The 27,034-nt window shown below is 38.7% G+C and overlaps 1 protein-coding gene across 2 annotated transcripts in view; it reads left to right on the top strand.

Moving 5' to 3' along the window:
• Positions 1-3,061: 3,061 nt before the first annotated feature.
• Positions 3,062-27,034, top strand: part of jph3b (junctophilin 3b) — a 53,002-nt gene continuing 29,029 nt past the window's right edge. Inside the window, exons 1-3 of one of the 2 annotated variants that reach the window (XM_067500138.1) lie at positions 3,070-4,855; positions 19,263-19,749; positions 21,223-21,588. In XM_067500138.1, the coding sequence (XP_067356239.1) occupies positions 4,474-4,855; positions 19,263-19,749; positions 21,223-21,588 (1,235 nt within the window). In that variant the 5' untranslated portion in view covers positions 3,070-4,473. Of the gene's footprint in view, positions 4,856-5,080; positions 11,711-19,262; positions 19,750-21,222; positions 21,589-27,034 lie in introns of those variants that run through there. The other variant, XM_067500139.1, reaches the window with a different exon arrangement.

Raw genomic sequence — 27,034 nt, 5'->3', positions numbered from 1 at the left:
ATGAACCTTGCAAAGACTGAGTTGGATAACTAGACTTCCTCTTCAAATATAGAGGGAGTTGGTTGGACCTCCAGCTAGTATAGTGAGAGGAAAAGGAGTGCAAAGTTTTTTTTTAAATATTTACCTTATTTTTTTCACTTAGGTATTTACCTTATTTTTTCACTTTATCTCTCTTTATTCTTCTTTACTACAAGCCTTACAAATAAGACCAGGAGGGAGAGCTGGAAGAAGCAGACTTCATCGAGAACCTGTCATTGCAGAAGCTCGTTAACGAGAACAAGTGTCTCTGTCAGATTGTAAGTGCATGTAGATCTGCTGTGGAATAGGAGTTGAGGGCGTTTGTTTGAACTATCATTTATATATAGACTATGAGCTACAGACTTTTGAGAACAGTTCATTCCCATTTTTTAACACAGAACGGCTTAAAAGCGCATATAGTTTATCGAATGTTTTGATCCAAAGTATGATGCAAAACCATATGTGCAACAAGATTAAGTTTGTATTTGTAAAGTGGTATGTCTTATGAAATTTCATCATGATATAATTCAATCGCACGAGCCATGCTCTGCAGTCCTGGGTTATGGTAAAAAGGTACACAAGTCCATCAAGAAGTGGCTGAACTTATCACTTAACAATAATGGTAAAGACTATGAGGCCATTACTGAGCATGTGCAGAAGGATACAAGAGAGCAGTGCACTCAGGAGGAGCTGGACAGGAAGGAATGTGAGGATAGTAGGAAACAGGAGCTCTGAAGTGTGTATTTACTGTGTAATTACAACAGAGGAACGTATATTAGCTTGTTTAAGACTTCTGGTTAGATTTAAAATTCTAGTACATTTCAAAGAGCTGAGGAATGACAGCTGTTAGCTTCTAAGTGTTTCTCAGAGTGAGGATACAGAAAAGGAGAGGAAGAGGGAGCTGCAAGAAGGGAGAACCATCAGCCCAAAGGCAGATGTCCAGATCCTAAAATCACCCCTGGATTACTAGTGTAGTTTATAACTGCATACAATTTTATGATTGTATAAAGCTGTCAAATGGGTGCCTGTCTGATTGGATATTACATCATGAATTCTTTCACTTGGCAAATAGTTCAACAATTTTGTAGAACTGGCTTTCTGCAAGTGTAAAAATGAAAAATGAAGCTTATCTTTCTCAATATGAGAGCAGAGGGTGTCTTTAAAGAGACTTTGCTCACAACATGTGTTGTATTAGAGAGGAAAATGAACTCTGTCTGCCCTAAGATTTGTGCTGACTGGTAATTAGTATCTCGTTCCCTCCACAGAATTTTAGAAGAAGCCTTTCCCACATGGTGTGAACAAGCCACAACCTAATGGTGATGCACATGCTGCAGCTCACAGCTCTCCCCTAGCCAGCCAAACACATTCACAACCAGATGACTTGCGACATGGGAGCCGGTGAGAGTGGGATTGCAATAGACACTGATTAGGGTGGCAACCTGGGGAGTGAAGCCCAGCTCAGAAACTAGTAAATATTTTCACAAACTGGAATATTTCAGCATGAAACACTGAAAGTACGGGGAGTGATTTGGCAAGTACTGTCATCACGACACAGAAAAAGCACCTTTTGTGCTAAACTCTTTTCTCTACTGTAGACTGGTTTATTTTTTTAATATAAATTTCAGTGTTAGACTTAATTATAACTTTAGATATGTTAATGTCTGTTACTGTTTAATGGAATGTTATACACTGAGAGCTTCTAAATTTGTCAGTAGCCTGCAGCTTCTTGAAAGTCTATTTATTATCTATTGTTAAAGATGTAAACATTTAAAAACCATTGCTCAATCTTTACAGTGCTACAAACTTTTTACGCATTCTGCTGTTTACACTGTGTATTTGTTTTTAAAATGACTCAGACGTGCTGCCCTGAGGTATAGTATTACTACTAAAATTCTTAACATGGTGAGCTGTTCTTTTAGATGTTTTGTTAAAATGTCACTGCCTATCCTACATCCAGTCCCCTTTATATAAGCAATAAGATTCAGCATCCTGAAACACTGTGAACTTTTACAATGCAGAGCAGTGACATTAGGTTTAGCAATATTATTAATTTAGTGCTTTAAATCACTATATGCTAAAACAAATTATAATGATAGGATGTTTAAGTTTAAAGGTGATATTAGGCTTATCCTAACATAACAATTGACTTAGTGATTGTTTAGATAAATATATCCCTGCTCTGTGATTAAAACATAAAATATTATCAATCGGCACTTTTAAAACTGTTCTTAGAGCCATAACAAATGATTCCCCCAAAAGAACCACAATTTCCATTTCTATCATTGTATGGGGGTGGGGGCCCAATTTTAACACCAATCTGCTGTATATGCTAATTTTCATTATTGTAAAAATTAGTATTTTCTTTAAACTACAAAATACAACAATATTTGAAGAGCTTTACTTTACTAAAAAATACTGGGAAGTCTGCTAGTACACTAATTTAATTTTTTATCATCATAGTAAGTTGAGAAAAATTCTCAGAAATACATTCATTCAACTCATCTCTGATAATATAATGTAGGAAATGTTATTTGAATTAGTTTGAAATCTTATAAATCTATAACTCTTTAATGTTAAGGTAACAAAACTAAAAAGAAAAGAAAAATGCACTGTAAAGTAAACTCACTGCAAAGAGTTGCACACTTTAACTTAATATTTCCTGCTGTCAAGTGAACTCCAAAGTGCTTGTTCAAAAATATCTAAAAAAACAAGTTAAAGATGTGGTCTTTGTTTTTATTTTTGACAAACTACTTAAGTTGCCAATTGACAAAAAATGTTACATGTCACAAACTGGTAAACATTTAATTACCTGCTAACCCCTATAATTAAATTCAGAAAAAAAATTCCCAAATTGTCAAACATTTTGTTTAAGGTTCACCTATCTGCTGAGTAAAAAATATGTATAGATACTCAAATCAGGCCAACAAGCTGAGGTGCAGAAATAAGTGGGGTGAATGATGAGAGCTACAGGGGAGGGAGGAGGAGTGAGGCTTGTCTATGTGTGGTGTGTGTGTCTCTTTAAGAGCTGGAGCTTGCTATTGAGCAGGAGGAGAGGGGTTGGTTGGCCGCATTGGAACAGTCCTCTCTAATGAGCAGATTTTCAGTGAGAGAGAGAAACCCAGTCATAGGAGGAGAAGAGATTGTGAGACCAATACAGCAGGCAGGCTGTGCGTCAGCCTGCGCTCCGTAGGGAAACATGGAGACAAGCAGGAGATGCTGAAGAGGACAGAACACTCCATAACAGGATCATATAGATGGATGTTATTTCATCAAGAAGACAACCTGAAGCCAACCCACGTAGAGGATAAACCACTTATGGATGCGGTGGATTAAAGACCTACAAACAGACTGAGAGAGAGAGGGAGAGGGAGAATAGAGGAGGACAAATTAATCAATTCAGTTGTTTATTTTCATTGTACGTGCGCATTTGCTGTCACAAAGAGTGTGTGTGTGTTCGTGTGTGCTTGCGTATTGTGTGTGCGTGCATAAGGCAGAAGACTGCATTGCTGCTCTCCAGCATCACAAGACAGACAAAAAGCAGCTAGGCAGATTACCCTTCATGTGTTTCTTCCTCTCTCCCTCTCTCTATGCATGTGTTATCCTATGCTGAGGAACCAGACGTAGATCAGTGTGTGTTTGAAGGATGAGAATACAAAGAGGATGGTGAAGCCTGAAGTAAGGCACAGAGTCTGACTTTAAATTATCTTTTTTTTTTTTTTTTTTTTGTCTGATCATCAGGAGTGGACTTGAAGAAAAATAAAATCTTTGGAGGAGGGTCTTTTTGTGTTTTTCTTTACACCACATGTCACAGCTACAGTTGGGTGCTGAACAGGGTGGCTTCTATGCTGGAAGATTGGAGGTTTGAATCGCTGCAACTGAGAAGATTTCTTTGCTCTGCACCCCAGAGAGGTGGAGGCATCATCAGGTAGGAGGCGGCAGAACAAGTGGGCCTGAGCGGAAAGCAGGAGAGGAGTAGGAGGAAGAGTAGATTATGTAGGCAGACCGATGGCAGGCTATCAGTGCCTGATGGTTCCAACACCTGCTGGGAGAGGATAATGGGAGTTCTAGGCCCAATCTCCTTCTCTTTCACCTGTATCTGCTATAGACGATCTAGAAAGTAATAGCCAAAGCTACAAAGAGCCCACCAAGAGGATGGTGTGAACATCATCACCACTTTCCCACCACGCCTGGAGACCCCTGACACCACAGTGAGGGGCCCAATTTGTACTCACCTTATTTTTCCTTTCTCTTCTCCAAGCCAGCTTAAAACAGAGGGTGGCAGATCTTCATTTGTGTGGGAGTTCTCTCCCTCTCCCTCCCACTCTCTCCAACTTCCAAACTCAGCTCCATGGATTGGTTCTAGGACCAACCGGTTTTTTCTCTTTTCCTTTTCTTTTTCTTTTCTTTTTGGTTTTTGCCGAGGCTTCAGGGGAATTGCCAAGACCTGTTTCATGCATGTCCACTGGCGGCAGGTTCAACTTTGACGATGGGGGGTCATACTGCGGAGGGTGGGAGGAGGGCAAGGCGCATGGCCACGGGATCTGCACGGGACCAAAAGGCCAGGGAGAGTACTGTGGGTCCTGGGCCCACGGCTTTGAGCTGCTGGGTGTCTACACATGGCCCAGCGGGAACACCTACCAGGGCACCTGGGCTCAGGGCAAAAGACATGGCGTGGGCGTTGAAAATAAAGGCCGCTGGGTGTACAAGGGTGAGTGGACGCATGGCTTTAAGGGACGCTACGGCATACGGGAGAGCACAGGGACGAGTGGGAAGTACGAGGGGACGTGGAACAACGGACTGCAAGATGGATATGGAACAGAGACATACTCAGATGGAGGTAGGAAAACAGTTACAGAAGTGACAGATGTACGGTAGAACGTGTTTGTCTGGAGGTCTTCTCAGGTCATTCTTTATTCACACACACCCCCCACACATTCATGCAGGGGCAGGCTGCATCAGGACAGCTCAAGTTCTGCTCTAATTTTCAGTCTCTTACCCTTCCTTTTTTCTGTCTTCTTCCTCCCCTTCTTCTCTTTCCTCCCATCTTCTCCCCTTCTTTCAGATGCATAAGGACACTGTGTATTTGGAGGTCTTCAATATAGGCCACACAGTCTTAGAGGACTGGTAAAAGGTTAGAGGGACAGAGGAGGACAGCAGCGCCTACGTAACAAGTCCTAAGAAAGTAAAGAGTTTTAGAAAACAGATTAAAGTGTTGAAAGGATTAAAGACAGAGGATAGAGACATCAACATTGAAGTTTAATTACTCTTGTATGCTGTAAATAATTTGAATACATCACAGAACATATTACTGAAACTTTGTTCGCCATTCTTAACCTGAGGAACGGGATCTTATCAGTCACTATTTGTTGTCTCAATAAAACAAGACTAGTGTCAAACCTACTTTCAACTTCCATAAAAACACATTGTTATGATGGGAACCTGCTGTCTTTAATGTAGGGTCACCCAGCTAAACAGCTGAACTGGAATCAGCTTTTGCTGAAACACATCATCCAACAAGGTGGTGGCTACTTTGGAGGTTCACATGCCCAGTAGATTACATTGTAACATGGGGCATTTAAGTATTGTTGCAACAAAACAACACACATTAGAGGACAGTTCATCTTCTAAGGTACATGAACCTCTTAAGAACATTTTATGGCACTTCAGCAGCTTTTGAAAAATTTCACTTAGAACCACAAATGTGAAGTTGATGGTGTTGCTAGAGGAAAAAATCAGAGAGTCAGCAAAGTGGTTAGGCTTCATCATCAAGATAAATGGATTTCTTTACCAAATTTCATAATAATACTTCCATTTTCAGTCAGTTTACATTAAATTGGTGGATTGGGTGACAGACTGCATTACATTAGAAACATCTCCATGGACTTGCATACAAAATGTATAAATAAAAATGAACACACATGAACCCTGGCGGTGTATGTGTGAGTTGAGCAACAGAGCTGACAGTAGCATAGATGCAGTTAAAGCCCTGTTACATAACTCTACAACTAGCAAGCCGTTTTACAAAGCCAGTCCCACACACACACACACCAGCCCAATAAAATCTGCAGTCCGTACTGGTTTGAGGGGTTAAATCAGGACAAAGACGAAGAAGTTGGTTTGAGACATCACCAGACAAATGGGATGGATAGAAGGAGAGATGGATGGACAGATGTATAGAATGATGTATGTATGTGTCAGTTTAATAATCAAAAGATGAAGAAAAGACGGGTAGCTGAATGGATGGATGGATTATCGTGATTACTATGAGAAATATCCTTTTACCAGGAAACAAGAGACCTCATTATAGAAAGGATGAGAAAGATTAAAATAGATAACATAAAGAAAAAATATAAGAAACCCTCCCAGAGAGAAACATGTGATAGAGGCACTGTAGCTCTGTTATGTATCTGAACCCACATACTGTAAATGCAGAAGAGATTGGCCTAGTTAGGAGTGTTTATCTTGCTCCAACAGTACACAGTGTCCTTATTATAATAACATGCATGTGTCTAAGATAATGAGAAATAACCTTCAAATGATAAATTCCACTTTAATGCATTCATTCAGTGCAGAGATAAACCTTACCTTGCAATCAGTGACTTCATCAACTAAGATTTGTAATGAGTTTTCTCATGGTGCATTTTCCTCTCATAGCGTATCTTTAGCTTTATGCTAATCTAGTCAATTTTCACAATGTGTAAATTTGAATCTGTGTTATTCAAATGTTGTTCGTTAACATGCTCCAGCTCCTGAACAAGGCTTTTCTAAGACACTAGGGGAAATAAATTTCTAGACCTGTATACAGTCATAGTACCACAGGAGACACTCTATATGACAACAGTGGTCCCTTAGGTGCTTACACACAGATGATATACACATAACACACACAAATGGCCAACTATAATGTTGCTATCAAACTACAGTGAAGTGTTTTCTGGAAAAAATTAACTAAGAGCTACTATAGCTTTTAAACTGCCTATTAGCAACAGTCGACTTCTACAGAATTTCATATACAACAAGTTTGAGCTGTTGTAGTCTTATCATGTTTGAATGATCAATTATTGTATTTAAAGTTACAGTAATCAACTTGACATGTATGTAAGTTACAAAATAACTTATTAAAAATACATATTTCTTCCAAAATGTATGTTCACGTGGAGAGGTGCTATTGATGCTGCCACTAACCCACTGACTGTGTTTACATGCACTTGAGTAGCCAGGGTACTCCAGGGAAATCAGCTTACTTGGGTAATTGGGGAACAGTGTTTACATGCACTTAAGAAAGCTGATTACTGTCAATTCAATTCAACTTTATTTATATAGGGTCAATTCACAACAAAGTCATCTCAAGGCACTTTACAGAATAAAGTGAAAACTATAAAGATGTATAGAGAAAACCCAGCAAATCCCCCTTGAGCAAGCTCTGGGCAACAGTAGAGAGGAAAAACTGCCTTTAACCGAAAAAACCGCCAGCAGAACCAGGCTCAGGGTGGGCAGCAGTCTAGGCCTATAGCAGTATGAATATAACTAACTATATTTTATAAAAGAGGAAGGTTTTAAGCCTAGACTTAAAAGTAGAGAGGGTGTCTGCTTCCTGAATCTGAACTCGGAGCTGGTTCCACAGGAGAGGAGCTTGATAGCTAAAGGCTCTACCTTCCATTCTACCTTTGGAAAATCTGGGAACGACAAGTAGGCCTGGATTCTGAGATTGTAATGGTCAATTGGGATGATATGGTACTATGAGGTCTTCTATATATGATGAAGCCTAACCATTCAGAGCTTTAATTGTAAGAAGCAGGGATTTAAATTCCATGCTAGAATTTATGGGAAGCCAATGGAGAGAAGCTAGTGAAGGTGAAATATGATCTATCTTGCTAATTCCAGTCAGCACTCTTGCTGCATTAGTTTGGATTAATTACAGGCTTTTTAGGGGCTTTACTGGGGCAAGTAGGGGCTTACAGTAGTCAAACCTAGAAGTAACAAATGCATAGAATAGCTTTTTGGTATCACTTTAATACACAATGTTCTGTAGGTGGAGGGAGGCTGTTCTAGAGATTTGTGAGCTAAAGGACAAATCCTGGTCAAAAAGAATTCCAAGGTTCCTTTCAGTAGTACCAGAGGCCAGAGTTATGCCATCTAAAGTAACAATATGGTTCTGAGTTTTTTAGGCCCCAGTACTATGACTTCAGTTTTGTCTGAGTTTAGAAGTAACAAATCATGTGACATCCAGACCTTTATGTCTTGTAGGTATGCTTGAAGCTTGATTAACTGATTTTTTTCATCTGGTTCCATAGATAGACATAGCTGGGTATCATCAGCATAGTAATGGATTTTTATGGAGTGTTTTCTAATAATGTTGCCTGATGGACCCATATATAAAGTAAAAAGTATTGGCCCTAACATAAAGCTTTGTGGAACTCCATAACTAACCTTTGTGTGTGTGGAGGATTCATCATTAATATGAACAAATTGGAATCTATCAGATATATATATAAGATTTAAACCAACCTAGTGCAGTTCCTTTAATCACCATTTTCATGTTTCAATTTCTGTAATAAAATGTTGTGATCAATGCTGTCCAATGCAGCACTAAGATCTAACTGAACAAGCTTCAGATAGCCCATTATCTGAAGCCAAAAGAAGATTGTTGGTAACTTTTAACAGTGCTGTTTCTGTGCTATGACAAACTCTTTATCCTGAGTGAAAGTCTTCAAAAAATTATTCCAGGTGGTCACATAATTGCTTTGCAACTACTTTTTTAAGGATTTTAGAAATAAAGGGGAGATTTGATATTTGGATAATCCACGAATACATGTAGCAGAAGAGAACCTGATTTATCCTCCACCTCTGACTTATTTTGGAAGTCTCGCATACAGATTGTATAGAATGTATATTGACAGCAAATTATGCTTTCTGAGTATCCTTTGTGTGTTTGTGTGGCAGCAGAGTAACAGCACAGGGGTAGAAAAAGGAAAGAAAGGGGGGAGACACAAACAGCTGATTCACGACAGAAACTGTCTGAATTTTAAAAATCTGCAGAGGAAAATTACTTATTCAGACTTCTAGCGTCACTTTGTGTTTTTACAAATTTTCAATCACATTTAGGCAGACTTTATTTTAAAAATGAGGTGGCATCACCCCATTAATGATCTCTCGTTTTATTTATTCATTCACTTGCATGTTCCCATTTGCAGCCTTTCTTTACATACGTGCAGTTGGAGACAGCTGATTCGAAAACCCGTTACACAAAAACATGGCAAAGAAATTAGCATTCTCTACCCAGAGAAATCGGGTTTTCCTAATCCCCTACCCTGCTTTCAGAAACCAGCTTTCCCGTTTATATGACACTTATGAAATCAGCTTTCCAGAGGAAGCCAACTGTAACCTGGTTACTTAAGTCCATGTAGACACACTGGCAGCAGTAAGATGTTCACTTCCATGTTTTTAAGGGAAGTTTAACCTTACAATCAAGAAATGTTTATTTCTGTCTGCTTGATTATGTAATTTTGGAACATTTATTTTAAGTCTCATGGCAGTAACTTAAGTTACCGAACAATTTTAGCTTTAATGTTACACATTCAGGAGACACAAAGTAACATTATTTGAACTTACTGGTTTTGGCAACTTTACAAATATAAATTCAATGTCAATCTTCATTGTTCTTTACAAACGGCAGAGAAAAAAATCTGGTTCTTTAGCTGCTAGATTAAAACTTTTGTTTGCCGCTTGTTCCTACTGTTACTTAGCATCCAGCATTTTGGGGCTGCTGAAGTAAATGCTTTTGAGCTCCGATTCAGTCTACTAACAACTAACAACAACTCAGGAAAAGATTTCTATAGTTTTTTAAAGTTTAAAGCCCCTCACCAGCTTACATAATATTTTACCCTCTGTTGCTGAGTTTGTGACAGGAATCAAGAGTCCAAATAATGCAATAAATGTACCACAAAAGCAGCTAAAAGAAACTAAAATAAACAGTCATAGTCAAATATCAATAATCTGTATAAAGGTTTATGGTATTATTTATGTCAAAATCAGATTTGCAACGGTTTATTTTAGATTTGCTTTATTTAGAAAATTTGGGCTGTTCAGTCATTTTGGCTTATCCCATGCAGCACATTTGGCCTGTGTGGGTTTAATTGCCAGTCATGTTATTCATAAAGTTTGACATTTTATTGACTAAAACAATATACCTATTAATTGATTTGTTCACAGAAACGCAATACAGTAATGTTTGCAAAGCACATCAGGATAAATTGTGAACATTATAATTACAACCTGCCTGTTAATGGATCTTTTTTGTGTTTTGTAACCTCTCTCTGTATCAGGGTATTCTTACAAACGGTACTATAGACAGTTTGATTATGAAATGTGACAAAAAAACAAAACTGTTGAATGTAATATTATGTGTATTTACATCTGGCACTCTAAAATAAACAGGCCCAGGTTGCCATCACATTGAAGCTGACAGCCTACCTTTGCAACCTCAGGGCTTTATCATGTCAGAAGACTCGTGAGGCAAAGCAGTGAAAGATGCTCTGCTGCCTACATACTTTGGAAAACACTGTGTACTTTAGAGCCATCTCTATTTCACACAGCCAGGTTTAAAGCGAATGTCAGTCCCACTCTACCCTCCAACTGCACCTGATGCCACATTTCTAGGAAACACTCCTCCTCTATCTTATCGCTGCTGTTTGGCTTTTCATTCCACTCCTACGTTTGCCAACATCTCTCCTCTCCCACCTCTCTCTTTCCTCCCTCGCTCCACTGCATTTCCACAGAGCTGCACTGTACAGTAGGGTTTCCATAGCAACCCTCACCGACATGCAGCAGGTCAGCAAAGTCACGAGGGACTCAGTGTTCCTCACTGCTATTGGCTGCCCTGCTACCTCTGCCAGAGTCTTATTGGCTGTCTTTCCTTCCGGGCTAATGGTTTTTACTGAGATGAAGAGCTAAGCTGACTGATTACCAACCACACACACTTACACCAAGAGAAAAAGAGAGTGAAGAAGAAATATAAAAAGAGAGCAAGTAATTAGTGAAAAATGATTTGAGTCACAAAAGGAGAGGCAGAGATTACAGCAAAAGTTTACAGCACTTGGTTTGTCTGACTAGCTGATATGTCACACACAGTGTCAAATGCACGGGAACTGCCTTAAACATATTGTTCCTCCCTATGGCGAGACAAAATGTTATATATAAAAGCAGGGCGGCAGCAAGTATAGAGGCACATCCAATCACAGATGCTCCATTACACGAGGCTGCTGACAGCTCAGAAGCTTCCTGGACTCTCCCTCCTGTCCCCCAGCTGTTGGCATATATGCTACAACAACATTGTAATTGTCCTACATTAACATATCTCACTAGCTAAAGGCCGCTATTAGTGCAGTAATTATTCTAGCACTGACCACTGTTATGTAAGCTGACATAATACATTGACTTCTCATGTTTAAATACACTCAGAAATCAGAAATTATTATGTACACTGAGATATGATAGGTGACATTTTCTCAAAGTGAGAATCCAAATTGTGTCAAAGACCAGCTTCCTTCTGGACTTTAAGGGAATACATTTGCAGCCTATTTTAATGTGTAGGAGGACATTTTTTGCCTAACAGTGCCAGTCTGTTCTGTCATCCTCCAACCACGACATGTTCCCCTGGATCTCTCAGCGGTGAGCGGTTTCCGCTCAGAACCAGAAGTATTCAGGTAAAGTTGCTTCTCAAGTCATGAATTGCTGTAAACACCTGTATCACTATTGTGTCACACTTACTTGAGGCTTTTAAGAAATAATTATCTTAGACAAGGCTCAATTCTAGACTTGGTTCAATGAAAACATGAGAACTGCTGAAGTGTTGGTGCACATGTGAGCATGACAATATGTAGGCCCGACCCAGGTCCTGTGACACAAGCCACCATAGGCTGTGATATGGAACAGAATTTGCTTGGTTGCTTTGTTTTTTTTGTTACTTCCTATTCTTATGTTAGTGCCTGCCCAGCTTTGCTTGTGAGTAACATTGCTGGTGTGTGTTAGCCTCTTCCAAAGCTTCACCCAACTAAACAGTTTAATGCAAATGTTAACTTTGTAAATGAAAAAGTTTAAAGTTTGATGCATGGTAGAGGTGGATAGGCTGGTGTGTTGAAAGCGCAACTTTGAGGTATATTTTGAGTATTTTCCATTTGCTTCTACTTTATACTTTGACTTCACCACATTTCACACTACATTTCTGTGAAAACCTTTAGTTCTACCACTGCATGAGATCAGACCATCAGATTTGTGTTGGCCAATGACAAGGCTCTAATGTTCCTAAAATACATATTTGACTTGGTTTTCTATCAATTAAGGTTTGACTGGTGCTTTCTGATATATGTGTTTTAGATTATGATGACTAGATCTGCCATAATCTCGAAGTAGGTTTCTATTTTATGCTGCCAAATACTTTTTAATTAATCCGATGGATGTACATTAGAGTAGAGAGCTATATAACATCAGTGGTCAATCGTAATACACAGAATGGGATCTGTCTCAAATGTGCTGCTGCAGCTACTGCTGTTGTGGCTGAATGGGGACTTATTCCTTTATTCTGTTCAAGATTATCCTAAGCCTGGTATGGATAGGAGTTTGATTCCTCTGTAGTTTGTGCTGAAGCCATTGTCAGGGGAGACAGGAAGGGCAAAGCATCTCTACATGAGGGTAAAAAAGGAAGGTTGGCAGCCTGTCCAGATTTCCTCTTTGTTCCATGTGTTTAGTTTTTTAGCCCCTTCAACTATTGTTAATTATCTTTCACTGATGTTTCTGTCTTCTTTTACCTGCCTCCTTTTGTCTTAGTAGCCATGTTACTTAGTGGGATAAAGTGATATAGCAGGCAGTTACTTTAGACTTCTAACTAATCTAACCAATTTGGCCTTAGTGGAGTTGTTGCTCTTTGCTGAGACACAATTACACCATGTGATCACTGCAGTATATCAGGTGTACAAGGAATTCGTAATTTATCCAGGAGTCAGATCTGTCATATGAAGACAACTCAGTTGTATTGTGTACAACTAAATGTTCGGGTTAATGTTACCATTTTTTTCATAGGACATTTTCATGAAATGTTTTAGCAGACGAATAATCCTCAAATGGCAATCTGAAAGACTCAGACAGAAAAGAGGCCCAAGCAAAATCTCTTAAACGGATAACAGTCCCGCACAGAGATTTATGCAGGCAGAGGTTTAGCTTTGAACGGACTTCCGTTGCTTTCAATGTTCTATGGTTTGACCATAGTTTAGCTCGTGTGTTGGCCTGTCTGTCCAGAATATCTGCTGTGTGTGTCTAGCAGTTTATCCTGCTTGCCTGTGTATTGTAGCTTGTTTCACTTCAGTCACTTCAGACTCGTCTTTGTCTTTTCATTTTGCCTGTGTAGTTATTGCTTTGGGTTAATCTGAATGTCATCACGGCAAATTTGTTTGTTGTTGTTGCATTGCATTTCACAGCAATTGATACTGTATATATACTATAAAAACTCTAATGTTGACATGGTTTTTTGCACATCCATGTGAGGACTTTCATCTAAAATAGTTTCATTTTATATCCACACAGCCATTAATAATCTATTAATGGTGGGGTCATACATAGTTTGTGCATAATGTTGCTTTAATTCCCCACAGATATGGTCCAATTGTAAAACATAGTCCTCAGTGTCACTTGCACTCTGCTTTGGTTCAGTCCTTTCAGGGCTGTTTCTGATATGCAATTTCTCCACAATTGCAACAACCCCACTTCAGGCTTTAGCTTATGTAATGGGAGTGGTTTTATGTTTGTAGTGAGGATTAGCGTTGCTGTCTGAAACATGAAAACTCAAAAATATCTACCTTGGAAATCTGCCCTGCTCCACTGCTGATACAACACTAACAGCACAGGACTTTTTGCCTGGGAAACACTTAGGATGACATCACTCCTCTAAAAACCTTACATATTGTGTATAATAGTGCATAATATTTATAACATAGTGTTATATTTAACTTTTCAATTTTCACTTGCAGATTATTTGGAAAACAATGGAAAATTATTAGTTGTTTAGCATAAGGTTAAATGATGGTGTCAGGGTGTATCACCTTTAGTTTTTGCTGGAGTTGTGAATTATTTTGTTAATAAATAATTATTATTATTATTATTTTCCCACAACTGGGAAATTAAAATCACTACTAGCTTCAGTATCTCTTAAAACACATTAATAAATTAACCAATTTCAGCTTATTTGGTAAATGGCCACTTATATAGTGCTTTTATCCAAAGCACTTTACAATGTTGCCTCTCGTTCACCCATTCACACACACACTCACACGCTGATGGCAGTAGCTGCCATGCAAGGTGCTCACCAGACCCACCAAGAGTAACTTGGGGTTCAGTGTCTTCCCCAAGGACACGTCAACACATGGGAAAGGGAATCGAACCCCTGACCCTGGATGACTGGCTTTACCAACTGAGTTACAACTTCCCTTTTGCAGGTAGTCTCGTTCAATGGATTAATATGCCATATTACAGGAGCACATGAACAGCACCAATTGACTCTTGTAGAACTAATGTCAATATACAAAATAGAGTACTAGTGTAAATTTTAGGAAATATAAAAAAATGAGCAGTGCAGTTAAAGCAAACAAGCAGAATTTACAGATTGTCTCCTTCTCCTGCATCCTTAGAATGAAATACAGACCTTCAGAGCCAGATGGTTTGTAACATAGAAACAGAGAACAGACGCACACATTTGTTAAAGAGACAATTATGAATTCAGCCAGAGGGTTGGTGTGTGATCAAATCTCTGTGCCTCTGTGATGTTTCCGCCGCTTTGATCTGTCTGTATGAACTCTTTCTTCTGTGCCGCTGCCTCGTGACCGAAGTTGTCCCGGCCTGAGTTACAGACCTATATGATTCTCCTCAGAACTCTCTCTCCTCACAACTGTAGGTCCTGGGTTGAGTCCAGGAGTCTGTTTTTATTTTTTTAGTATAACTGTGACAAGTTCATAGTGAAAATGAGAACAGGATGTAGTACTACACTTCTCTTCAGACTGTCTAAAGTTTGTACCTCACTATGGTAGATGCTTGAGCTTTCTAAAATTCCACATTATAAACTCAACTCTCATAAAAACTGCAAATGCATTTACAAGAAAATCACTGCCAACTGCTGGCTTCTCAGATTGTATTTTTCAGCACCACGGAGAGCGACAGGCAGACTTTGGAAAAGCAGCCCAGTTCCCCTCTAAATATTTCATTTACTCAGGCATTACTGACTGAAGATCTGAACACTTCCAAGAAATCATGAGAAACTTTAGGAGTCCTACAAACCCACACACTGCTTCACACATATTCATTCACTCACAACCCCAGTTGTCAGATTTTTTTGTACACTTGCTGTAGCTAAAAACAAATGAAGTTTAGTACAGTTCTTTACATCCCTGAAGGTTGGATAGTTGTTTTTTTGTAGGAGTTGTTAATTCAACAATCATAATCATCATTTTCGAGATTGCGCTGCAGTTTAACCTTATGGTTTTATTCTGAGAGCTTCTTCTACAGTCTGGCAAATAGATTACTGTAATGTGGACAAAATATAAGAAACTCCATGTGTTAATAAATCTTAGGCAGCTCTAAGAATGTAGTTTGATCTAATAATTTATATTGTATGGAAAAAATATATGGGAAACAGCTCAGCTCAGTCAAACAGCTTTCAGTTTTCAATTAACAGATATGTGCAGACAATTTCTGTGATCTAGTTCTAGCTGGATCCAGTATGGTAATATAGTATATGATACATTCTGATAATATATAACCTGAAAGTTTTATAGTAACAGAGGATTATATAGTACTTGTGCTGTTGGGTGTCAAAGTGTCATTGACAGTGTTTCCCCAAGCATTTATAGCATTCGTATCTGTACAATACATTTTAGCTTAGCTTAGCATAAGACTGGAAACATAAACCAAAGCTCTCTGACGATTTTTATTTTTCAATATAGGGTGTTAGGTGACTGTTTGCCAGAAGAAAATGACTTCCTGGAGTTACCACTGGTTGCCTGGCAACCTCACACCATGCTGTAAACAGCTATGATTATATAACAAGATGTACCCAGTTGATTACTGAGCTTTTGAAGTTGATTTTGTTACTTTTGGATGAAGCCATGCTGTCCCCTCTTTTTAGATTTAATGCTAAACTAAGCAAATCAGCTTCTATCCCCAGCTCCATTTTTACCTACAAACATAAGAATTATATTGATCTTCTTATTGTATCCAAAAGTAAGTAATTCTATTCCCTGAAATGTTAAGCTATTATTTTAAGAACTCCCAATACAACTGTGCCCAGAATGCAAAATGTTTTCTCTAAAACATTAGCTGTTTTTCTTAGTTCCAAGATATGTAGTATTTTCTTTTTAGGCTTTGTTTCAAAACCTGCCTAGTGCATAGTACAGCATTTGGACACAGTTATTTAACTTTCCAGCAATCTCATTACCAGAAATGTGGCCTGTAGCAGATGTATTTACCTCTCTGTGCAACGTCAGTACAAACAGTGTCTCATAGAAACACAGATGAATCTCCAGACCTGTCTTTCTTCTTCCATTGTCCTCTGTCTGTCTGTCCGACTCAAGCATTCTGGTAGCTATTTGTTAAAATGCTAATTTCATCATGCTGTTGCATCTGTGTGTGTTTGTGTGTCTGCATGGGTGTTCTTTGATTTGTCATATGGTGTCACAGCTGTATACTGACATGATTACAAAGGGCTGTGCTGACCAGCTGTCTATGACACAAACTCTTTGTGTGTGTGCACGTGTGTGTGTGTGTCTAAAAGATAATGGGGCAACATATCCTCCTAATGACAACTGTAGGTTCACTTGTCAATGTGAACCTACAGTGTTTTTTTAAGCATTGTGTTTGTGATTTTTGTGCTTGTGTGTGTTAGAGTGTGTTGGAACATAAGCAAGAATGCAATTGGCTTATAAGATCGGCCTCATTCAGCACTTCCCACTTCACTGACACTTTAGCCCACAAGGGAAATGTTTGTGTCTGTTTGCGATAGAGTCAGAAACATGGTTTACAGTCCTTATATGGTCATTTAGTTTGGCTTCAGCAAGTGCGTTTGCTACAGAATGAATCAGAGTGCTGTTACATCAGAGGTATGGGCAGGCGGGATGGATCACTTGTACTCCAATTGGAACACACACTTCCTTTTGAGTGTGCGTGTGTTTGTGTGTGTGTGTGAGAGAGAGAGAGAGATAGACTAAGAGATACACAGAGAAGAATGGCAGATACATAGACACGCACTCAGATGCCCTACTTTTTAGCAGAATGGAGATATGAGGACTTTTATGCAGCTCTAAGTGCAGCCGATGCACATACATGGTGTAAATGAATGGGAATGCATGGGCTGACATGAGAAAGCCACTGCCAATGTACAACTTCCCAATTTGTTACTTTTACAAAACATTCTACCAAAACTATGATTGTGTACACGCCAGATAGGGAATGTTAAATCCATAAACACAGATAATAGTGTCAATATATTAAATCATTCCTATTGTTTAAGTTTATTCTGGTCAAAAGCCATTTTCTCTAATCAATTTGAAATTTCTCCATAAGACCTCATTTTAAAAACACTCTACCATTTAGTCTTGGTGCACACTAGAGGATTTTCAACACTACCAAATTTTTAAAACTTGGTAGACCACAGACCATAGAAACCACAGACCCCCCCTCACACACACACACACACACACACCAGTCACTTAAGTCAAGACCCAGGAACACACACTTGGCATTTTTACTGAATGTTCATTTAAAAAGACCCAGAGACTGGAACTAAAACAAGCTGTTTCATACAGATCTGAAGAAAAAGTACTGGAAAAAGTTATTGGTTTTTGGAATTATAAACCAGTCTAAACAATTTCAATAAGAATAAAAATGTAATACTAAGGCTGTGCATAATATGGCCTCCTTAAGTGTTCTAGTTGACAATAAAAGTACCCCAAGGCTCTGCACTTGGCCCTCTCCTCCTCTTTACATAAGTACACTTGATGAGTCATATACTTCATTACCTTCTCCTGCCACTGCTGTGTTAATGGCACCCAGCTTTTTTAAATTAATGCTGCTTGCCTGGCTGATATCTCTGAGTGGATGCCAGGGCATCACCTTACACTCAACCTGGACAAGATTGACCTGTTGTTATTAACTATGACTTGACAGCAAGGAACCTGTGAGTGACCCTGAATGGTGAACTGTCATTGTCAGATAACATCACAGCATTTTTAACTCCTACGTCACTTCCTTTAAACATACAGGATTTTTACTCCCCCTTTTAACCAGGGAGGCAGCACAGCCCTGTTCAAACCTGCAACCTTAGCCAACCAGTGTGCTTCTCTGGTTCTAAACATTTAGCCTACCCATCACTCAGAGGACCCAGTACTTGCACAACTCGGTCGAGGCTCCTTATTGTCCTGGCTTCACAGTACTGGACTGAGCTTCCAGCAATATTCAGGACCTCAAAGATACTGAAGGCTAAAATAGTGCTTACTCATGACTTGCATTTAAAAAAACTATTTTAGTACTTGTACTGTATGACTGAACATAATTTTAATTCTTTGTCTGAAAGGAAGAGACATCTAGCTTTTCCTGATGAAAGGGAGTATGTGAAAGACTAAATTGTGTAGCAAAATGCAGTTAGTAGCTCATGCCTTCTATCTATCTATTACCAGGGCAAAAAATATATTTTAACTTGATAAACAATACATTTGTTCAAAACATCCATCTCATGACCATAAATAAAAAGTAAAATTCATAATAATAGTATAAGAACCCTTATTATTAGGCAGAATTACTGTTGTGTTCATTTTCATTTATTATGGCACTGTGTTCTTACCAAAGGGTGGGTTTTAAATCTAATTATCTAAAACAATATTTTACAGTTTGCAACACCCTTGCACTAGCAGTTTCAAAAAGAAGAAAAAAGAAAGAAGTTAAATCATAATCACAAATAAATGAATAAAAAAAATACACAGTAAGTAGTGATCCTGTAGATTTCCCCTCTTTTGGAAGGAATATAAATGAGTACGTTTTTTTTATTCGTCAATATGAAACGAGTGGTAACTTGTGCAATAGGTTTAGATGTACAAATAACAGAAAGAGTTCATGGGTAAAAGAGTAATGGATTGATGGAGGTGTCACAGAATTAACTTAATTAAATAATTAAGCATATATAAGAATAATGTGATCCTCTCTTTCTCCAGGAACATTTCAGGGCCAGTGGGTTGGTGGGATGCGGCATGGCTACGGAGTTCGTCAGAGCGTCCCGTATGGCATGGCTGCTGTCATCCGCTCCCCGCTTCGTACCTCCATAAACTCTCTACGCTCTGGTTCGGAGCACAGCAATGGTACAGCTCTGCTGGACCGGACCGGCGCGGTGGTTCCTGGTCCTCCAACAGTTCCTGGCACTCTGACCACCAGTGCTTCCATGTGCAGCACTGGCAGCAGTGGCAGCAGCCCTGCAGTTTCTCGTGGAGGTTTCGTGCTGACGGCACACAGCGAGGCTGAGCTGCTGAAAGGGAAGCGGAAAGGCGGATTGTTTCGGAGGTCCATCCTGTCAGGGCTCAAACTGAGGAAGTCAGAGTCCAGGAGCTCTCTGGCTTCACAGAGGTCGAAACAGAGCTCATTCAGGAGTGAGGCTGGGATGAGCACTGTGTCTTCTGCTGCATCTGATATCAATTCTACTATCAGGTAGTAACAATAGAAGGTGCTGATGAAGGGCAGCAGGTCTAGAAGCATGATGGTCTACTATGTATTGAGGTTGTCTACATAACATAAACATAAAAAAATTAAGAACATCTTTTTTTAGCTTTGGTTTTCTACGTTAGGAATAATATCTGTGATGATTGATGTCCAATGACAACTAATGTCAGTGCATGAATTATGTATATCAAGAATGACATTGATATAGCAAACTCGACTTGCTGTGAAATGTATGTGTTGCATGTGCTGTCCCAATTTCAAAATTGTTTGTCTGCTTGATTTTGTGCTCTACCCATAAATTGAACAAGAAATGCAAAAAAAAAAAAAAAAAAAACCCAAAACAAAACTATCAAAAAAAAAAACTAGCAAAAATTACACAGAAGGAGAGTATGGAGCCAAGTGTGTTATATCAGCTCTGTCAGGAGGTAGTCAAATGAATGGAAGTAAGAACAACAGGTGGAGCTGACATGAAGGGATGACATCCTATTAAACTGTCCTTCATCTGGAGGACATAGACTCAAGGCAGCATCAATAACCTCACCTTCTTAAGCCTCTTTAAAATGGGATGCAAAGTGGCTTATGGGTTAAAAGGTCCTATTACTGGTCAGCTGGCCTGAATTCTGATTGATAGTTTCCGTTTTTTTTTTTTACCGCTTCAGCAATGAGCTTGTTATCATTGTCTCTCTGCTCTGCTGTTGTCCATTTAAACATTTTCTCAACAGTCATACTGGAACATATTGGAATATTAAATTACAAATGAAAGGCAAAAGCCTGTTCTGTTTATCATGTAAACCACAGTTTATTTGAATTAAACAGTCAATTATTTGTGTGCTGTTGCAAATGTTTGGCATCAAGTTCCTAGTGCGTAGATTGAGGTGGCCTATTTTTAAAGGCATCAATTACTAGATGCCAGAAGTCAGCAGTCCTTAACCTGTTTGTTGGCAAAGTGGCTGACAGCAGCTTATCAGGTCTGATTAATTGTTGGCGAGGCTGATATGAAGAGAGACTTCTAGGTTCTTTTTCATTCTGTTGCTGTAAACATGAACAGAAAAGTTTCTGTGAAATGCTGAGTTAAATGTTTATTTTAAAGTTTGGACAGAGACTAACTATTACTGCAAAAGCTTGCTGTTTTCCTTGGTTCTAGTCTTGATGCTAAGCTGGGCTAACAATGTTCAAACTCAAGGCTGATACTTTGATAACGCATAGACAGAGCATAGTCAATTTTTATAGAACAACTGATATAAAATCAAGTAACTAGTTTCACATTGGAGGCTAGATGTTAGTAAGCTGAGATGCTGCTAAGTGAGTTCAGATTAGACCACTGTATAGTGCATTTGCATTTACCATTACAGGTTCATTCAGCCAAGGTCAGTTAAGTACTCCTCACAGAGTTCTCTAACTCACCTGACAATGATATTTTTCTTGGCAGCCAAACCAATATAAGCTGTTTACCTTTTCCAGTCTCGGAGATGCAGATGCAGAGTTGGCAGTCGCTGATGACGATGTGGATGCCACAGCGACAGAGACCTACTGTGGAGAGTGGAAGAACGACAAGCGGACAGGGTTTGGTGTAAGTCGGCGGTCTGACGGGCTTCAATACGAAGGGGAATGGCTCAGCAACAAGCGCCATGGCTACGGCTGTACCACTTTTCCTGATGGCACGAAAGAGGAAGGGAAGTACAAGCAGAACATCCTGGTCAGTGGGAAGAGGAAGAACCTGATCCCTCTTCGGGCAAGTAAAATCAGAGAGAAGGTGGACCGAGCAGTGGAGGGTGCACAGAAGGCCGCAGACATTGCCCAGCAGAAAGCTGAGATTGCCCTGTCAAGGTAGTGTCTTTATGGTGGCTCGTTGATGAGTCTTTGTCCTCTGTTCTCTCTCTCCATCCTTTTGGTTGACAAATAAGGACTCAGAGGTCAAGAGGTGACTGCGTGTGTGGGTGTGTTTGTGGTCATTTAGGTCATGAAAAGTCCAAACTGACTAAGACTTTATTTTAATATTGGACTGATTTTAAGTCTTATGTTAGTGTTAGACTTAGTTGCATTTTGTTGCTTACTTTTTTCTATATGTTGAATTATATAATACATTTTAAAGATCAGTCAGTTGCCATTTCATGGATTGTATAGCTAGTTACCATGATATGATGATATGGGACTGTAGGAAGATGACGGCTTATCCATCATTCTAATATCAGTTAACTGCTTATCCTGTTCATGGTCTCAGGGGGCTAGAGCAATTTTTCAGAAATTAAAGGGCACAATTTCAGACTCACACAAGTCACTAAACAAATTGTTTCCTTTCCCACATCTCTCACAATCCATCTTATCCCATTTTTCCATTTTCTCCATTTTATTTGTCCATCCCCCTACTACTAATAGCTTGCATGTATTTCTACCATCTACGAAGTTGGCTTTACCTGTAAATGCCTGTGTCTGGCTCCAGATTATAATTGAGATCAATGACAGATTAAGAACAAGATTAAGGTTAGGGTGAAACTGGGTTAAAGAGGTTATAGTACAAGTGAACAAAGCAAGCAAATTCAGACCGTCTGAAGCTGTTAATGCTCTGATGAAACTGCTATGCTGAATCAAAATGAGAACCTCCTCTCCTTGTAACTCTGCTCATTCATGTTAATGCATGTGCCCTGGCCTTCTTTATAGCAACCAGAAACTTCTGGACAGGAATTGAAAGCAACAGTTTTGTTTTCCAGCTCAGTATTCACACACAGCAAAATTAATTAGCTGTCCTGGGACCTGTAGTCATGGGTACACATCAATACACTTGCCATGTTGGGACCCATCAGAAGTAGACCTAGGATCCATTTTTGGCCCAGAACTTGTTGTTTCAGGGAACCAAGTTATGGTGTTGTGGGGGTTTTTCATTTGCAGATTGATTGTTTTATATTTATAAAAATGAGTTACTTTCATCAACATAATATTTAATGCACCTCCAGCTATTCCAACTGTTCATCAAAAATGTATTAAAGTAATTTTTTTAATTATTTATTAAGGGGATGAAGACTTTTGCACTGATATAATTTTTATTATTTACTTTTTTTATGCACTTCTGGATCATTTTTGTTGCTTCTGATGATGAAAGTACATTTGTACTAGCAAAATGTGCATTATTATTTTGTTAGATTTAGGGTTAATTTTGGCTCCCCTTAAAATGGCATATAAAGGAATGTTAACCATAAATCTAACATAATATTGACGCTCAATTAACTGGTACAAATCTTATTTTATTATTATTAGAAGTAGCAAACATGGTAAACGAGTGTATAAAAATAATAATAAATAAATAAATTATAGTAAAATAATGACAATTATATTAGTGCAAATGTTTGCATCCCCCTTGATAAATAATTAAAAGTTAACTTAAATACATTTTTAATGAAGTGACACTTGTACTAACTGAATGTGGATTAAATATTATGTTTGTTTGACATTTGTTTGACATTTTTTGGCATTTCAAAATAAGAGATTGAAACTTTTGCACCCAGTTGTAAAGAAAACATGATTATCGATGTGAACCAGTTGGAAAACATTACTATAGAGTGAATAAGACAGTTTGGCTGCTGACTTTCCAGGAATCCCATCCCACCTTTTACACCGCTGTCTCATCTCTGATTTTTAATCATCTATGTATTTTCTGGGTACATATTTGACCATCACCTTATCTAAACATGAAGCTGCATCAAGTTACATTTTTTCCGAATCTTATTTAATCTGCTTAGATGGGCTCTATAGTATTGTAACAGTAACAGTAACTGTAACTGTATGCAACCCAGCAAAATTAATCAACCCAAAGGAGAAGAAGCAATTAAAGTAATGTTGTGCTGGGTTTTGTTCTAGCAATTAAAAAGGAAACAAAAATTGGGATAAATGTTTAAAAGTAAAAGCAGCTCAGACAGGGTGTTAGAGACGAAGAATAGATGTCTGAAATGGGGTTAGATTTACTACCTGATTAGCAGTTGACCTTAGAACAGTCAATGATATTGAACGCTGACATTATGGTCAATAACTGTAACTCGTACAGCTTATGTATCCATTGTGTAAGTGTGGATGGAGATTTGGATCCTATTTGTATGTGTTCAGGAGCATTATGCCAACAATGTTGGAACACAGCCTGGGAGAGCAAAGAGGCTGAACTAGAGGCTCACACACACCCTCCCACACACACAAACATGCACACACACAAACCTGCTCTTCCTTATATGTGTACAAGCTTAAATGTGTAGAATTTGAGTGCTAAACATGCCTGTGTAGAGTATGCATGCAGGAAGGTACAAGAGCGGAATCAGTAAGGACTTAGTCCTCTTAGTCCTGATAACAGTCTTCGACTCACACTGTTCATAAGTCATACAGACAAAACCAAAGAAAGAAGACAAAGAAGGTAAGAATATACCGTATCGGTATTAATGTTTAAGTCTCTCTCCTTTTTGTATTATCCTTTATTTTAAAGTTGATAGTAGTAGCCCATTACCACAGCGTGACATACCTGCTATGAACAATTTGGAAATATTAAAAGAGACTGATGGGTGTACTAAAATTTTAAAAGAGGCAGTGTGGGTAAATACAACACTAATGACTGGGAGTGGCTAGCTAATGTAAAAACCACAAATTGTAATTTTACAAAGGACAATGTGATATTTTGCCTTCAGACTTTTTGCTTGTTGTAGACTTTTTGTATAATTTAAACAAATGAGATACCAAGATACAACATATACCCAATCTTATTTTAAATGCCATCCAGAAAGAAAAAAATAACAACAAACAGATGCTTTAATATGTGTGTACAGGCCAGTAGAATGTTAATTCAAATGAAGACTAAAGCTTTGTGGGCACTATCCTTATTTGAGTACCAGTTACACTACTAGATGATGTTGTAGTGGCGGTAGAATGTTCAGTAAATAAACAAACACAATTTTCCAGAAGAACTGATTGTTTTGTCGACTAGGAAGTCAATTTTTCATGCCTGGCAGAGCCCTTAGGAATTGCACAACCAAATAATTGTATTTTAGAAAGTTGTATTGCATTTTAGCCTGTCATTGGTTACTGTTACATTTGGGGTGGCTGTAGCTTAGATGGTATAGGCAATCGTCCACAGACCACAGGCTCAGTTGTTCTATCCCCGGTAAAAAAATTGGAGAGGGTTGCATCAGGAAGGGCATCTGGCGTAAAAACTGTGCCAAATCAACATGCGCACAATGATCCGCTGTGGCGACCCTGAATTAGGTACTGTTACTCTTAAGCTGCAGTCATCACACCACTGTGCTTTTTATACCAAAAGCTTTTCATGTACATTTATATTTAGTCATTTAACAGATGCTTTTATCCAAAGCGACTTACAAGTGAGGTACATAGCAAGAAGAAATTAAAGTCAAGGACAAAGTGCTATGAGAAGAATTTTTTTTAAGATTTAAGTGAATAGCAAGTTGCAAAAGAGTTCTGTTTTCAGCAGTTTTTTCAATTTTGGGAATGAGGCTGCTCAGCATGCAGAGTTTTGAAGCCTATTCCACCATTGTGGGATCACTGAGCTAAAGAGCTGTATGGTAACAGGAGGGATTGTAGACCTAAATTTGAAAGTTAAGATAAGCAGGAGCATTTACAGGAAGCCAGTGCAGAGGTCTGAAGAGTAGTGTGATGTGTGTCCTTTTTGGCTGATAAAAAATGAGATGTGCCTCATTTTGGATCATCTGCAGGGGTTTGATGTGCATGCCAGTAACCCTGTCAGCGGAGCATTGCAGTAATTGAGTCGAGATATGACCAGCACCTGCAAAATGAGTTCGGTTGCATATTGAAAAAGGTAGGATGTGATCTTTCTGATGTTGTAGAAGGCATATCTTCTTGTCCTAGAGACAGAGGTGATGTGGTCAGTGAAGTTGATTGTCGAAGATGACCCCAATGTTTCTGGCAGACTTAGCGGGGACAATCATTGAAGACCCACTTTTGATGCTGATGTTGTTTTATAATGAAGGTCTGGCTGAAAGACAAGAACTTCAGTCTTGGAGAGATTAAACTCATCTCTTATCATGTAGACTGTTGTATAAACTGAAGTATCATTAATCAGTCAATACAAACATTAGATTTGAGTCATAGTACTAAACTACTAAGAAAAATTCAATAAAAATAAAATTAAATGTGCTGGAAAAACTCTGAAAGTAGTTTACCCGTACAAACAATGGGGATCAGTGCTTCACCAATTCACTTCTTATTCATGCACCTTGCTGCCTTCTGATTGGTCACTGATTAGTTTTCTGATTGATAAATGGAATGTGTGACTGTCCTCCCAGACACACAGACACAATGGTCTGGACTTATATAGTGCTTTTCTACCTATTGGCACTCAAAGCACTTTACACTGCTTCTCATTCACCAAGTCACACTCACAATCATACACAAACTCACAGTGTGGTTCAGTGACTTGCTCAAGGACACGTCAACATGTGACCGGAGGAGCCATGGGCTCCACAGTTGCCCAGAGATATTTGCTCCTAAAAATTATAAGTGATGCTCACCCATTTTTAAGTAAGCATTCTCATTAAATGTAACTTCATAATGACCAGTACCTGAAGTACTGGGCAGAGTGTGGCAGAGCGTAGCAGTGCACAGAGAGGAAGGGCTCAGTGGAGAAGAGTAAATTGCTTTTGAGAGTCAGCTCATTACATAATTAATTTAATTGTATCAGAATTTCTTAAATTTACAACCACATTTCACATAACCTGTTTGGCAAACATATGTAATATGTCTCAGTTTATTAACACTGAGACTCTTCTGTCTATTTATTAGTTTGATTTGGTTTCTTTCAATTTGCCCACAAAATAGTTTTCTTCTCTTTCAGTCTATTAGTTTAAAATATGTCTTCTCTCTCCACTTTGATCTAGATAAAATTTGTGACCGTCTCTCTTTTAATATTTTGTCCTTTTCCAGCTGAAGAATTCACTTGTCTGTTTGTTGCATTGTTTGTGTCATAATAACACGTTTCTTTAAAATGTGACATATCTCTGAAAACTTCAAAAATTTTCAATTTCACCAACTACCAGAATTTAAAATACTATTTCTTATGAGCGAACAACTGAATACACAAGTTGTAAATAAATCTATAGTCTGGTCTGACGTGGTTGTACAGATGTAAAACAGGCAAAACAGGTATAAAATGCCAGCTAATCCATGCTGAGGAAGATCAGGCTCGGATATTTGGAGGGCAGGCGTTCATGCACAAGGGGGGCATTGAATTATTTTTGTGGCGGGACAGAGTGTCCTTGTTTAAAGT

Source organism: Channa argus, chromosome 4 (assembly GCF_033026475.1).
Source record: "Channa argus isolate prfri chromosome 4, Channa argus male v1.0, whole genome shotgun sequence".
Classification (NCBI taxonomy): domain Eukaryota; kingdom Metazoa; phylum Chordata; class Actinopteri; order Anabantiformes; family Channidae; genus Channa; species Channa argus.
The sequence above is the reverse complement of the archived record's forward strand: the minus strand, read 5'-3'. Positions and strand labels throughout refer to the sequence as shown.